The sequence below is a fragment of the Alosa sapidissima genome, chromosome 15 (genome assembly GCF_018492685.1).
Source record: "Alosa sapidissima isolate fAloSap1 chromosome 15, fAloSap1.pri, whole genome shotgun sequence".
NCBI lineage: Eukaryota > Metazoa > Chordata > Actinopteri > Clupeiformes > Clupeidae > Alosa > Alosa sapidissima.
In genome coordinates, this window is record NC_055971.1 from 2,340,767 (window position 1) to 2,354,668 (window position 13,902).

The following is a 13,902-nucleotide window of genomic DNA, read 5'->3' on the forward strand; positions in this document are numbered from 1 at the left end:
CAATGCATTATATTATTTTACATTAACAAAATGTAGAAAAATAGGACGGACTGAAAATAAAGTAGGCACTGATGTTCTTTAAAATCTTGTTTCCTGTAAATGTTGTCAGTCATTCTTAATCTTCGTAATTGGTGCATTGGCATGTTTAACTGTTAGCTGCAGTGTAAAGTTACATTATGTGTAAGTTAAGTACAGAACTGACTGTGCCCCCAGATTTATGTCTGTGCTCCTACATTTTTTAACTTGGGCGCACAAGTGCTCCTGGAAAAAAATGTTAGTGTAGAGCCCTGCTGAGACAGAGTATATAGTTTAAAAGTTGAATGTAGATAGTGTAATGGATGTTGATAGACAGAAAGTTGAATGGATGTTGATAGGCAGATTGTTTAATGGATGTTGATGGATAGTTTAATGGGTGGATGAGTGAATGGTTTGAAGAGGATGAATGGGTAGAAAGTTGGATGGAATGTGCCTTATATCCTTGTAGAATGGAGAGACAGAGAGAGTTGGCCTAGTTAAGCAGAAAGCAGTTGATACAGGTGCAAATCAAGTTAATTAATCCATTGTGATGTCATAGTGCTAATGCAAAGTCTATGGGGAAAAATAAGCTTGTTTTTATTAATATCTCAAGTATAAAGTTTACAAAAGTGCTGAATTCTTCTTCTTCTAAGCCTTCTTCTTCTTCTTCTTCTTCTTCTTCTTCTTCTTCTAAGCAGAATCTATGATGGCCACTGGTGTGAATAATCACACTAGTATATTCAACATTACTGATGACGATGATGTCACTGATGAGCAGTGCATTTCGAGTAATCATTTTAAAATGTGTACATCTCCTGATTTATCTACACATTAGTTAACGTTAATGGAAAAAAATGTGTTCACCTGACATTTGCTCTTTAAGACGATGGTGTATGATATGTGAATAAAATACGGCCCCCTGTTGCCTGTGTTCATTCAATGTTACGTACGTTCACATTGCGGTATGAAATGGGGGTGAGTCGATCCTAAAAATCTTAACTGGCACAACGACCTGTTTTTGGGGAGCCTTTGATTTAGACAAAACATTGATTCTGGCAATGTCTTATAGCTGCTAAATAACTCACTATCGTCAGAAGTCTGATTTCTGGTGAGGTGGTGTGTTGGATAGGGAGTATGGGCTTGGCCCCATCCAGTATGATGTACTCTAAGCTCACCAAGTTAGGATGCAGGTATATCATTAAATTGATTATTATTGAAAATGCAAACAGCCAATTTTGTGAATGAGGTGATTCTTACAAGCTGTGTTAAACAATGTCTCTGCTTGTGTCATTTGCTCGGTGACTGAGACTGAGACAAATTTTGACAGCCTAGTGGTTGTCCTATTGAATAGGAACAATATCAGTTGAGGATTCAAATTACTTTTGTGCAAGAATTACCAGGACACACATTTTTCACCAGTTTTGCTTTATTTCTGAAGACATTTCATGTGCCTTGCATACAAATTGATGTGTGTAGATGTAATTCAATGGATGTCAGCTGTTGAATTTAAGTTAGAAAACCAGGGCTTACAGTGTTCAGGCACTGTGCCTGAATTCAGGCATGGGCTGGGCTGATGAAGATTTGAAAATAGTCAATATGCCTGTAGGACTATGACATCTTCAAAAATGTTTGAGAACTTTGAGGCTCAGAAATGTTCTTTGCTTTAAGCCTTGGAAGACTAAAGGTGGGTTTGATGGCCTTTGAATGGATGGCACAACAGCAGAAACTGCTGTTGACCGTTTTCTACTGGCATGTGTTCTTGTTGCAGCCTCTACACAAAAGTGTGGACACAGAAAACTTTGAACAGCTCATTACACCTCTTACCACGCTGGGCCACCTGGCTATGCTGGCGCCAGAGCAGTTTGCTGGGCCACTCAAGTCCTTGGTAGCTAATTTCATTGTCAAGGACCTGCTAATGAATGACCGGGTAAGTCATGGAGCCACAGGCACTCTACTTTTGTCAGAAATATCATGCAGTTTGGTGGCTATCCATTGCTGTCCATTACTTTCAAAGAGCAGGGTTCCCATGGGTCATGGAATTTCTGGAATATCTTGGAAATTTGATATAGTATATTCCAGACACGGAGATTCAGGGAATTGCATCATTTGTGGGACAAAGTCGTGGAATATCAGGGAATTTTGTTATAGCGGTTTAAAATGTACTTGCCAAAATACGCAAATATATGTTGACGCAGAACTGATATATATCTGGTAATTAGCATTACTGCTTGCATGAGTGGTTGTGGTTAGTCCAACTTTGCTTATCCAATGCCCTTTTATTCATCTCCCACTCTAAAAAAGTCAAAAGATTCTTGAAAGCTATGCAGCTACTCTGAAGTCTTTGGTTGGCATATTATACAATTCATTCTATAGTAGCTTATGGAAATTCAGGTTTTGCGTCAGGGAATTTTACATCTGACTTACAGTGGGAACCCTGAAAGAGGCATATTGACTTTCAATAGTTTGATTAAATTAATGTTATGTTAAATGTGTTAAACAGATTCCTGGCAAGAAAACAACCAAACTATGGGTGCCAGATGATGAGGTTTCTCCTGAAACACTGGCTAAGGTAGGACCTACAAACATCCTTCTCACAGCTTGCTCAGAATTGAATGAACAGCCATTCAGCATAAAAAGTAATCTCTCTCTTCCCTTCCCTCTTGGTCTCCCTTCCCTCTTTCTCTCTCTGTCCAAATTTCTGTGGATAATGTTTTAGTAAGGTCCCACCTTCTGAATGTTTTAGAATTTCTTGCTAGCATAGATAAACAAAATAAAAATAAAAACTTCTCTAAACTTCTCTTACATACAATGTTATTCACCTTAGCTGCTGAAATGGCCTTAAATTAAACAAACAAACAAAATCTCTCTCTCTAGATTCAGGGCATTAAACTGATGGTGCGCTGGCTGCTGGGGGTAAAGAACAACCAGAGCAAGTCTGGCACCTCCACTTTGAGAATGCTCACAGCCATCCTCAACAGCGATGGTGACCTCACTGAACAGGGCAAGATGGGGTGAATGTCAAATAAGTCTTTGGATACATGTTCTTTGTGCTCATCAGTCTGTGTTAAATACTGAAACCATTTTGCTGAATAAACTGTGTGTGTGTCTGCACATTGCCCTTCTACAGGAAGCCTGACATGTCTCGCATGCGACTAGCTGCAGGTTGTGCACTACTGCGCCTGGCCCAGGAGCCATGCTACCATGAGATCATCACCCTGGAGCAGTACCAGCTCTGCGCGCTCGTCATAAATGTAATGCTCCTTACTCACCCTTCCCCATCTCATGAGCATGGATGCAGGTGGTTAATAGCCGCTGATGTTGGCTCACATGCAAGCCTATGGCTTTCTGGAAAGCTCAGCTCCTGAGTTGGTGTTTTGTCTACTGTCTTAGCTTTACTTTCACATTTGTTTTTGTGCTGATTTGCTTCTGTGCTTTCCTTGGTAGGATGAATGCTACCAGGTTCGCCAAGCATTTGCTCAGAAGCTTCATAAAGGCCTGTGTCGACTTCGGCTGCCTCTTGAGTACCTGGCAGTGTTTGCCCTGTGTGCCAAAGACCCAGTGAAGGAGCGGCGGGCTCATGCACGCCAGTGCTTGGTGAAAAACATCAATCTGCGGAGGGAGTACCTAAAGCAGCATGCTGCAGTCAGTGGTGAGACATATTTACTTGTGCACAGATATTCTAGAACTAATATAGTGAGGTAAGACAGGCCTGTTTGTTCATTATTGAGTCAGCTGATACAGGACTTTTAAGTTTCATTTTCGCCATTTGCTCCTTATTTAGATAAGATCATAGAGGTATTATATAGACCTGGAGAGAGTGAACGTACTGCTTCAATTCACATTCGCCTACAAAAAGACCCCAAAGCTGCCATCATTGCCCATATAAGGAGATTCGGGTGCTAATAGAAGCTAACTACCATTGCAGGTTAGCTCCAGAGTAGAAAAAAGCTCCAGAGTAGAAAAAACTTCACCATCTTAATGTACCCAAGATCACAGAGCCTCTCGAAGGCAGACGACAAAAGTATGTGGGGCAAAACCTCTGTATTTCAGACTTCTTCATCCTTGCAAGAGTGTAAGAGTGTGAAAACCCCCATTTTATTTTCCCATAGGAAAAATGGCAAGAAACTGGATCTCCTTATATGGGCGATATGTATTATATGACAGTTTTTTTAGGCAAGCTTCAGAGGTCTATTTCAATAGCCAATGCTAGGCTAGCTGCTTCAGCCCAAAATATCCTCAATTTACTCCGTCTGTGGCAGCCACATTTTCACAAACAACTCCGGTACCACCTGACACGTGGCCAAGAATTATGTCATCCATGTGGATTGGATGATCCTCCCAGATTGGAAGCTGCCAATCCACATAGACAAAATACTCGTGTCCACCCGAAATATGGCAGCTAATTGGTTTGTTTGTGAAAATTGGGTTGGAATTGAGCACGTTAAATCCTGACCACCTGGATGATACTTTGAAGCTAGAAAGGTAATAAGTGGACAGTTAACCCTATGCAGTATTTGGATATTAATGCTTGCGAAATTAGCCTACAGAGAATGCATGTGAAATAGATAGAGCATGTGAAAGAAGATTTGAGAGAGCTAACATTAATTCCTAAACAACCACTTACTCCCTGGTTTCAGTCTTGTTTCTTGCCTTTCAACAAAGAGGAGGTGGAGGTTGTTCATGTTTTTTTACTGTTTCCACAGAGAAGCTCATCTCTCTCCTGCCGGAGTATGTAGTACCATATGCCATCCACCTGCTGGTGCATGACCCAGACTATGTGAAAGTGCAGGACATTGAGCAGCTCAAAGATATTAAAGAGTGAGTGTCTGCTGTTGGTTGCCAGCCTGGAAGTTCACATCACACATCTGCTACAGCTGTGAAAATAAATTCTTGTTTCCTTCTCTCTGTTTCTGCCTCTTTCACACTCTTTTCTCTCCTTCTCACTTGTCTGCTCTTTCACAGGGCTTTATGGTTTGTCTTGGAAATTCTCATGGCAAAAAATGAGAACAACAGCCATGCATTCATTAGGAAAATGGTGGAGAATATCAAACAGACAAAAGATGGCCAGGCGCCAGACGATGCCAAGATTAATGAGGTGTGGCACTCTCAGACCTCAGCATGAATAAAGAGTCCAAATGCATGTTACGTTACGATGCAAATAAACAATTATGTTAAATAACCCATAATGATGATAGGAATTTAACCATTCCTCCCCAGAAACTCTATACCGTATGTGATGTGGCCATGAACATTGTCATTTCCAAAAGTACCACGTACAGCCTGGAGTCACCTAAAGATCCTGTCCTCCCAGCACGCTACTTCACACAGCCTGACAAGGTAGCAACTTGAAGACTCAGAAGACTCTTAGATTATTCTAATACATTCTAATCCTGGAAGACGTCAACATTTTCTTTCTGTGCTTTGTTTTGTTTTGCAGAACTTTAGCAACACAAAGAATTATCTCCCGCCTGAAATGAAGTCATTTTTCACCCCTGGAAAGGTATATTCCTAAGGTTCTTATGTTTTTATTTTGTATGTTGAAAACTAACAAATGATTCATAATAGTCTTTGACTCTGTGACTCATCTTCACAGCCCAAAGCTGCAAATGTCCTTGGAGCTGTCAACAAACCCCTCTCAGCCACTGGGAAGCTCCAGACCAAACTCTCCCGTATGGAGACCAACAGCAATGCCAGCAGTAACTCTAACCCCAGCTCCCCAGGGCGAGGGAAAGGAAGGTCAGTCACAGACATGCTATGTTCATCTGTTCAAACATGGTATATCAGTTGAGTTCCCTTTATGATGGAAGATATCTGTCCATCTCCTCAGTAAAATATGCAAGCTCTACAAAGTACACATATCCTTCTGGAGAGGTGGTTGGATGAAGGTGCCTTAACCCTTTAGGCGCCCGGGTTTAAAAAAAAAAAAAAGGGGGCCTACCAGCGCTCTCCCCATGAGGGCCAACCATCCATTAGTCCATCCATCTGGACCATCTAGGGTTGCACGGCACTCATCCCGTAAACAAAACTGTTTAAAAATTAGGGCCCGTCCCATTTCTCCCCCCTTAAAACTTCCACTTGGTTTTGATTTCCCTTAACATTAAAGTCCTCTCGACAAGGGAAGTGGGGGTGAAGCTCTTTCCCTATGAATTGGGACACCACTATATGCAAATTAGCGTACGGACGTGCTCACCTACGTCACACACAGCGCCGACGTGTCTACCTGTAGTAGCCTGCTACTATTTTCATTCAGGAACATGCCGGTTCCAGCGGTCATTGTTGTGTGGGCTGTGCTGGTTTATCTACGTCTGGTTAATCAGCAAAGATATTCGTGTTCATGTTATTTGATGGGCAGACTCTCTCAAAGCACTCAGCAGATATCATGAACATAGTCAGATAGCTTCGTGAGATATTTTCTAACATTAGTGTTGGGACCCTAAGTCTTCATGAATTCCTGAGCCCACTGCAACCGTTTCTGCTTGAGAGCATTGTTTAGGGGTGGCCGAATAGTAGGTTTATGCACACTTGCAAACTTCTTGAGGATCCTACACCTTGAGGTTTGCGGGACTCCAAAGGCTCCTGCGGCTTCAAATACCTGTTTGCTGCTTTGCAATGGCATTTTAGCAGTTGCTCTCTTAATCCTATGAATTTGTATAAGTTTTCAGGAAACATCCAATGTTTTCATACCTTGTCCAAGGTAGTGCACAATTTCACGCTTTTCAGCAGCAGAGAGATCCTTTTTCTTTCCCATATTGCTTGAAACCTGTTGCATGCTTAATAATGTGGAACATCCTTCTTAAGCAGTTTTCCTTTGATTGGGCTCACCTGGCAAACTAATTATCACAGGTGTCTGAGATTGATTTCAATGATCCATAGAGCCCTGAGACACAATACTTTCCATGAGTTTAATTGAAAAATAAATGTTTATGACACTTAAATCCAATTTGCATAATAATTTGGAACACTGTAAGCTTTAGTCAAAGTCTATTTTTGTGAAACTGGCCCCTGATCAGACACACGCACGCAGTAGCCTAATGTTTATTTTGTGCATCTAGCCTACTTAGTTCAAGTGGCATTGATGAGTAAAACACGTTTTTTCCTACACAGAATTATATGGAGAAAAAACATTTGCCTTTCAAGTAGGGGTGGGCGATATATATCGTCTGCGATAATATCGTGATTGTTGTTTTAACGATGTGCAAATTGACATTATCGAGTATTTAAATTACTTATGGGGGAAAAACACTCGAAATCACGCACGGAAGACTCATACATTCCCAGGAGGTAGGCGATGCGGGAGAAGTGCAGCAGAGCAAGTGTCACGTGATCACTAGTGGGTCACAACGTTGTCCCACGCAGCCTAATGTTTATTTTGTGCAGCGAGAGTAGCCTACTTGGGATTTTATGTGGCTACTTCTGTTCAAGTAGCATTGATGAGACAGTCACGTTTTTTCCTACACGGTATTATATGGAGAGAAAACATTAGACTTTGAGTATTTTAATAGTCAGTTGTAAACAAATAACTATTCTCATGTAGCTCTTTTGTAAATGGACTGAAGTTTGCTCTAAATATCTACGTTTACCGATTATGCTAACCGCTAGCATCTCTATGGGATTTCTCATATACATTAGCCATAAGCTAACGCATTAGTTTCTATTCTGTAACTTGGAATGCTAGCCTACGTGATTGCTCTAAAACAAAACATAGAAGGAAATAACTGAGATGTAAGCTACTCTGTTGGTCTGCTCTTAGTTTTACAGTGAATCCTATGTAAAGGTTTGAAAGGAACTTCAGCTTCAGACTTTCTCTTGGGAAACTGTTAGGCCTATTCATCTTCTCTAATGTAGCTGGCTAGACCATGTCATTGCCACACACACAAGTGGGGGCAGAATTGGAAATGTGTCATAGAGTGACAATGCATTGGTTGATTAAGTTAAAAAGTCACAGGTTAGGTTATTGGTTATTATTGTAGGCCTAATGATGCTATTCATAAATAATGAGCTGTAAAGTAACTCAGACTTTAACAAAAACAATTTTTTAAAGGATATTGACGAATTATCGTTATCGTCAGTACATGCTATTCACCAAGAAAAGAGACCCTCCTTAAGTAAAGAGTCTTCCTCCACCAAGAGAATATGCAGTGGAACACATCAAGCGTGCATGGCTGCAAGTCCTTCTGTGGAGAGCTGCTGACAAAAAAACTCCTCCATTGTGTACTGATGATGTATCCCTGTTTGTTTGGAAAATAGAGTATAGAATTCCTGTGCCTGTTCATGGCAACACCGACATTGCATCCAAAACAGGTCTACAGCTTGTTGCTTGTGGATGCAAGGCAGTGCCAGCATGCTCCAGGGCCTCTTGCAGCTGTCAGTCAGATGGACTACCATGCACCACCTACTGCCATTGCAAAGGTGGTGAACAGTGTGCAAATAAAAATTCGAAGATGGCTACACTTTCAGTGGAGGATACTAATGACAGCGAGGGAGAAATGTCTGATTGAATTAATGTTTTTTGGAGGAGACATTTGATGTTTGTGATGTGTACAAGGCTAGCCTGGCAACATGTTCTGTATATATTTGCTTTCAGAATCTGTGAGAAAGTTCTACTTTGTTCCTTATAACTTTGTCTATTTGATTAATTGTTGCGGGTTGATACAATTTGTTGCTCAGCCTACCATTTCAGCGGTGTGACCTTACCAGGCTTTACAGTTATTATGTTCTCTGGAGGGACTTGAAATCATTTTTATCATGTTTCATGTACATGATGGGTTTATACAGTAATGTGCATCTGGTTATTTTTTTTATGGTCAAAAAAAGGGGGCGTGGCAAATAGTCATTTAAAAAAAAATGCTCAAGGTTGCCGAAGCGGCACCTGTCAGATTCTGAGACTACACCCCCTAAACTATCAATTTATGCAAAAAAATTGCATTAGTACCTTATGTCACACCTATCCTGGGGTTCAGTGTAGCTCGTTTGGACAGAGACTAAACTTTCTGGCAAAAAGAAGGGAGGTGGACTGGTGCTGTACATTAACAATAGATGGTGCAACCCCGGACATGTTACAGTGAAGGAGACTGTATGCTGTAAGGATGTGGAGTTATTAGCGGTTAGTCTCCGTCCGTACTACATGCCGAGGGATTTCTCGCACGCAATTGCTGTCTGTGTTTATGTTCCACCTCAAGCTCTCCCAGAAACAGCGTGCAACGCCATCTACTCCACAATCGCATTTTCGCGATTTCAATCACGTAACACTGGATTCCACACTCACAAATTTCTACCAGTTTGTTGACTGCCCTAGAAGGAAAAACAGGACAATAGACCTCATGTATGCAAACGTGAGGGATGCATACAGTGCAAACCCCCTCCCCCCACTGGGAAAGTCAGACCACAACCTCATTCATCTCCAGCCAATGTACAAGCCCAAAGTACAGAGGCTACCAGTTGCCACACGCATCTTCATGAAGTGGACACCTGAAGCGGATGAGGCTCTGAGAGACCGCTTCGAGTGCACTGACTGGAGGGTGTTACAGAATGGAGAGGACTTAGAGGAGGTCACACAGTGCACAACTGACTACCTGAACTTCTGCATGGACATTGTTGTTCCCACCAGAACTGTACGCTGCTTTCCCAACAACAAGCCTTGGATAACCAGCAATGTCAAGACCCTTCTTAACAGGAAAAAGATGGCGTTCAGAGAGGGAGACATGGCAGAGCTGAGGTGCGTGCAAGGGGAACTCAAAGTCAAGCTAAAGGAGGCTAAGGAGGACTACAGAAGGAAGGTGGAACAGAAGTTGCAGGAAAACAACTTGAAGGAGACATGGGACTGCATGAAGATTATCACTGGCCTGAAGAAGAGCAGCAGCTCTGTGGAGGGGGACCTGGACAGGGCGAACCAGTTGAACCACTTCTACAACAGGTTTGACTGCCCTGCTCCAGCTCCCATGGCAGTAGTCTGTCCCCCAGCCCCCACCCCCCCTCAATACCAGTGCAACACTCACCTCCATCATCACAGGCTATCGTACGCCCACCATCACTGGATATTGCACCCCTCCCCCACATGGCGATCACGAACAATGAGGTGACAACGACCTCAGTCAACAGCCATCAGACACACAGATCCCAGATGCATCCCCTCCCCTCCCCTCCCCTTACACCCCGCATCACAACAGATCAAGTGAGAGCCCAACTAAAGACACTGCGCAGCAATAAAGCAGCGGGGCCTGACAGACTGTGTCCAAGGCTACTCAAGGCTTGTGCTGCTGAACTGGGGGAGCCACTGAAACACATCTTCAATTTGAGCCTACGCCTTGGACAAGTTCCAACACTGTGGAAGACATCATGTCTCACCCCTGTCCCTAAAAAGCCACATCCTAGTGAGCTTAATAACTACAGACCTGTCGCTCTAACATCACATGTGATGAAGACAATGGAGTGACTCGTCTTAGGTATGCTCAGACCCCAGGTACGCCATGCACTAGACCCGTTACAGTTTGCATAACAGGAGAAAGTGGGCGTGGACGATGCCATCACTTCTCTTTTACACAGGACACATTCTCACCTGGACAAGGGGAAAAGTGCTGTGAGAATCATGTTCTTTGATTTCTCAAGTGCTTTTAACACCATCCAACCCCTCAGACTGGGAGACAAGCTCTTGCAGATGGGTGTGGACGCTCACCTGGTAACCTGGATCACAGATTACCTGACGAAGCGACCACAGTTCGTCAGACTGAAGAACTGTCTCTCTGACACTGTGATCAGCAGCACCGGAGCGCCACAGGGAACTGTGCTCTCTCCAGTCCTGTTCACCCTGTACACATCTGACTTCTGCTACAACACTGAGTCATGCCACATGCATAAGTTTTCTGACGATACTGCAATTGTGGGGTGTATCAGGAACGGGCAGGAGGAGGAGTATAGAAGCCTGGTGGAGGACTTTGTGCAATGGTGCAAACTCAATCATCTCACACTCAACACTTCAAAGACCAAGGAGATGGTGGTGGATTTCCGCAGGTCTAAGCCCACTCTGCTACCAGTCTCCATTGATGGGGTCAATGTGGAGGTGGTAAGCACCTACAAGTACCTGGGTCTCCACCTGAACAATAAACTGGACTGGTCAGCCAACACTGATGCACTCTACAAGAAAGGGCAGAGTACTTCCTGAGGAGGCTGCGGTCCTTCAATGTGTGCAGCAAGCTCCTCAGGATGTTCTACCAGTCTGTTGTTGCCAGCGTCCTCTTCTATGCAGTAGTATGCTGGGGAGGAAGCACAAGGAAAAAGGATGCGGGGCGAATTGACAGGTTGGTAAGGAAAGCTGGCTCTGTAGTGGGAGCTGAACTGGAGTGCATCACTTCAATATCTGACAAAAGGACCCTGAACAAACTGATCAACATCTTGGACAATGAGTGTCACCCACAGAACTACATTTAAGAAATAACAAACACAAAAGATGCCGGACGGAGCGGCGTAGTCGCCAGCGTACCCGTGACACCAAGACATACAAGACAGACAACAAACAAATTAATAAATATAATAAATAAAAATTAAATTAGTCTGAAATTAGGCTGAAAATGTCCAAGGGCAATGATGACTCGCGTGAAACTGCGCACAGCTGTGTCTCCACAACCGATGCATGCAACGCCAACAAAGTTCTTTACACTCACTGGCAGTCTGGAAGCATAACAGTCCGAAGTCATTGGAAGCATAACAGTCCGAAGTCACTGGAAGCATAACAGTCCGAAGTCATGGGCGATCTTGTAGATCAGCAACTCGGTGGACGTTTAACGGCGACCGTTTGTTGGTCCGTAATGCAGAGTTCTTCAACGTCAACGTTAACGTTAGTCTGCTCAATCCAGACTCCAGGCAGTTGGCATGGCAGCTCACTGGTCAGAAACAGCTCGGCGGCCTCAGCAGATCTTTCTCAGAGTAGCTCCAGCCGTTGTCCTGAGAAATCCCCTCGACCAGACAGTGAAGTGCAGCACCGGCTCACAGATGGATGGGAAGGATGTAAGAGGCCCAGGGCAAAAGCTAGCCATAGCAAGCTCCCAATGGACAGACGTTAACATCAGCCGACTTGAAAGCAGTAAAAAGGACTAAGAGAATAACACGAAAACTATCAAAAATAATGTAAATAAAGAGAGAAAACATTTAACTAGACAAATCAATACAAAAAATAAACGTGACATTACATAAAATTTCGAACATTACATAAAAACAAACAAAAACATGATGCCAGACGGAGCGGTGTGTCTTGCCAGTAACCTAGCAACTTCAGTATCACCATGACACTCACTCACACAGAGCACCTTACCTTACCTTACTATGCACAGAGAATCACAGGCTCAGTCCCTGCCTCAGTTATTGCAAGTGCCTCTTGATTGATTAATCACCACTATGTGGATACTGTTTTTTAGAATTGATTTAGATTAAGTGTTAGTATAATTTGTATTTTAGTATATTTAGTATATTCTTTATCTTCTACTGTCCTTATTGCTTAGTTGTGTTTATATATTATATACTTTAATTACTTTTTCTGCTGTTACTGAATGTGTGTGTGTCTGTATGCTACTGAGACCTTGAATTTCCCCTGGGGATCAATAAAGTATCTATCTATCTATCTATCTATCTATCTATATCTATCTATCTAAAAAAAATTAAAGGAACACATCAGATCTCAATGGGGGGAAAAAAACTCATGCTGGATATCTATACTGATATGCACTGGGTAATGTGTACTGGGTAAAAGAATGCCACATTATTTTTTGGTAATGAAAATGATCAACCTACAGAGGGCTGAATTCAAAGACCCCCACAAAAATCAATGAAAAAAGTGAAAAAAATGATGCGACAAGCAAGTCCATTTTGCCTAAGTTTCATTGCAGCAACTCAAAATGGTACTCAGTATTTCGTATGGACCCCACATGCTTGACAATGAGACGGCGGATGGTGTCCTGGGGGTCTGCTCCCAGATGTGGACACGGCCATCACACGAGCTCCTTGACAGTCTGTGGTGCAACCTGCTGGTGTTGAATGGACCAAAACACAATGTCCAAGAGGTGTTCTACTGGATTTAAGTCAGGGGAGTGTGGGGAACAGTGAATGGTATCAATTCCTTCATCCTCCAGGAACTGCCTGCACACTCTCGCCACATGTGGCTGGCCATTGTTGTACACCAGGGGGAACCCAGGGGCCTCTGCACCAGTACAGGGTCAGACAATGTGTCTGAAGATTTATCCCGATACCTAAGAGCAGTGAGGGTGCCATTGTCTTGCCCATAGAGATCTGTGTGTCCCTCCAATGGTATGCCTCCCCAGACCATCACTGACCCACCACCAAATTGGTCATGCTGAATGATGTTGCAGGCAGCATAACGTTCTCCACAACATGTCCAGACCCTTTCACGTCTGTCACATGTGCTCAGGGTGAACCTGCTCTCATCTGTGAAAAGCACAGGGTGCCAATGGCGGACCTGCTAATTTTGTATTCTATGGCAATTGAGGTCCACAGTGCTGGGCTGTGAGCACAGGTCCCTCTAGAGGCCATCGGGCCCTCAGGCCACCCTCATGAAGTCTGTTTCTGACAGTGTGGTCAGAGATATTCACACCAACAGCCTTCTGGAGGTCATTTTGTAGGGCTTTGGCAAGGCTCCTACTGTTCCTCCTTGAACAAAGGAGCAGATTATGGTCCTGCTGCTGGGTACAGGATCTTCTACCACACTGCCCAGCTCTCTTAGAGCAACTGCCTGTCTCCAGGAATCTCCTTTTGAGACTGTGCTGGGAGACACAGAAGTCTTGGCAATGGAACGTATTGGTGTGCCATTCTGGAGGAGTTGGACTACTTGTGCAACCTTTGTAGGCTCCAGGTACTGGCTTATGCTACCAGTAGTGACACTGA

General features: G+C 43.3%; 1 protein-coding gene across 5 annotated transcripts in view; it reads left to right on the forward strand.

Annotated features, from left to right (window-relative positions):
• The window catches only part of pds5b (PDS5 cohesin associated factor B), a 40,468-nt gene that overhangs the window by 17,393 nt on the left and 9,173 nt on the right, over nt 1-13,902 (forward strand). For all 5 annotated transcript variants that reach the window (XM_042062981.1, XM_042062980.1, XM_042062984.1 and 2 more), the window contains exons 21-30: nt 1,784-1,942; nt 2,516-2,584; nt 2,890-3,026; nt 3,143-3,266; nt 3,460-3,664; nt 4,719-4,833; nt 4,978-5,110; nt 5,233-5,352; nt 5,453-5,515; nt 5,609-5,751. In XM_042062981.1, the coding sequence (XP_041918915.1) occupies nt 1,784-1,942; nt 2,516-2,584; nt 2,890-3,026; nt 3,143-3,266; nt 3,460-3,664; nt 4,719-4,833; nt 4,978-5,110; nt 5,233-5,352; nt 5,453-5,515; nt 5,609-5,751 (1,268 nt within the window). The remainder of the gene's footprint in view (nt 1-1,783; nt 1,943-2,515; nt 2,585-2,889; nt 3,027-3,142; nt 3,267-3,459; nt 3,665-4,718; nt 4,834-4,977; nt 5,111-5,232; nt 5,353-5,452; nt 5,516-5,608; nt 5,752-13,902) is intronic.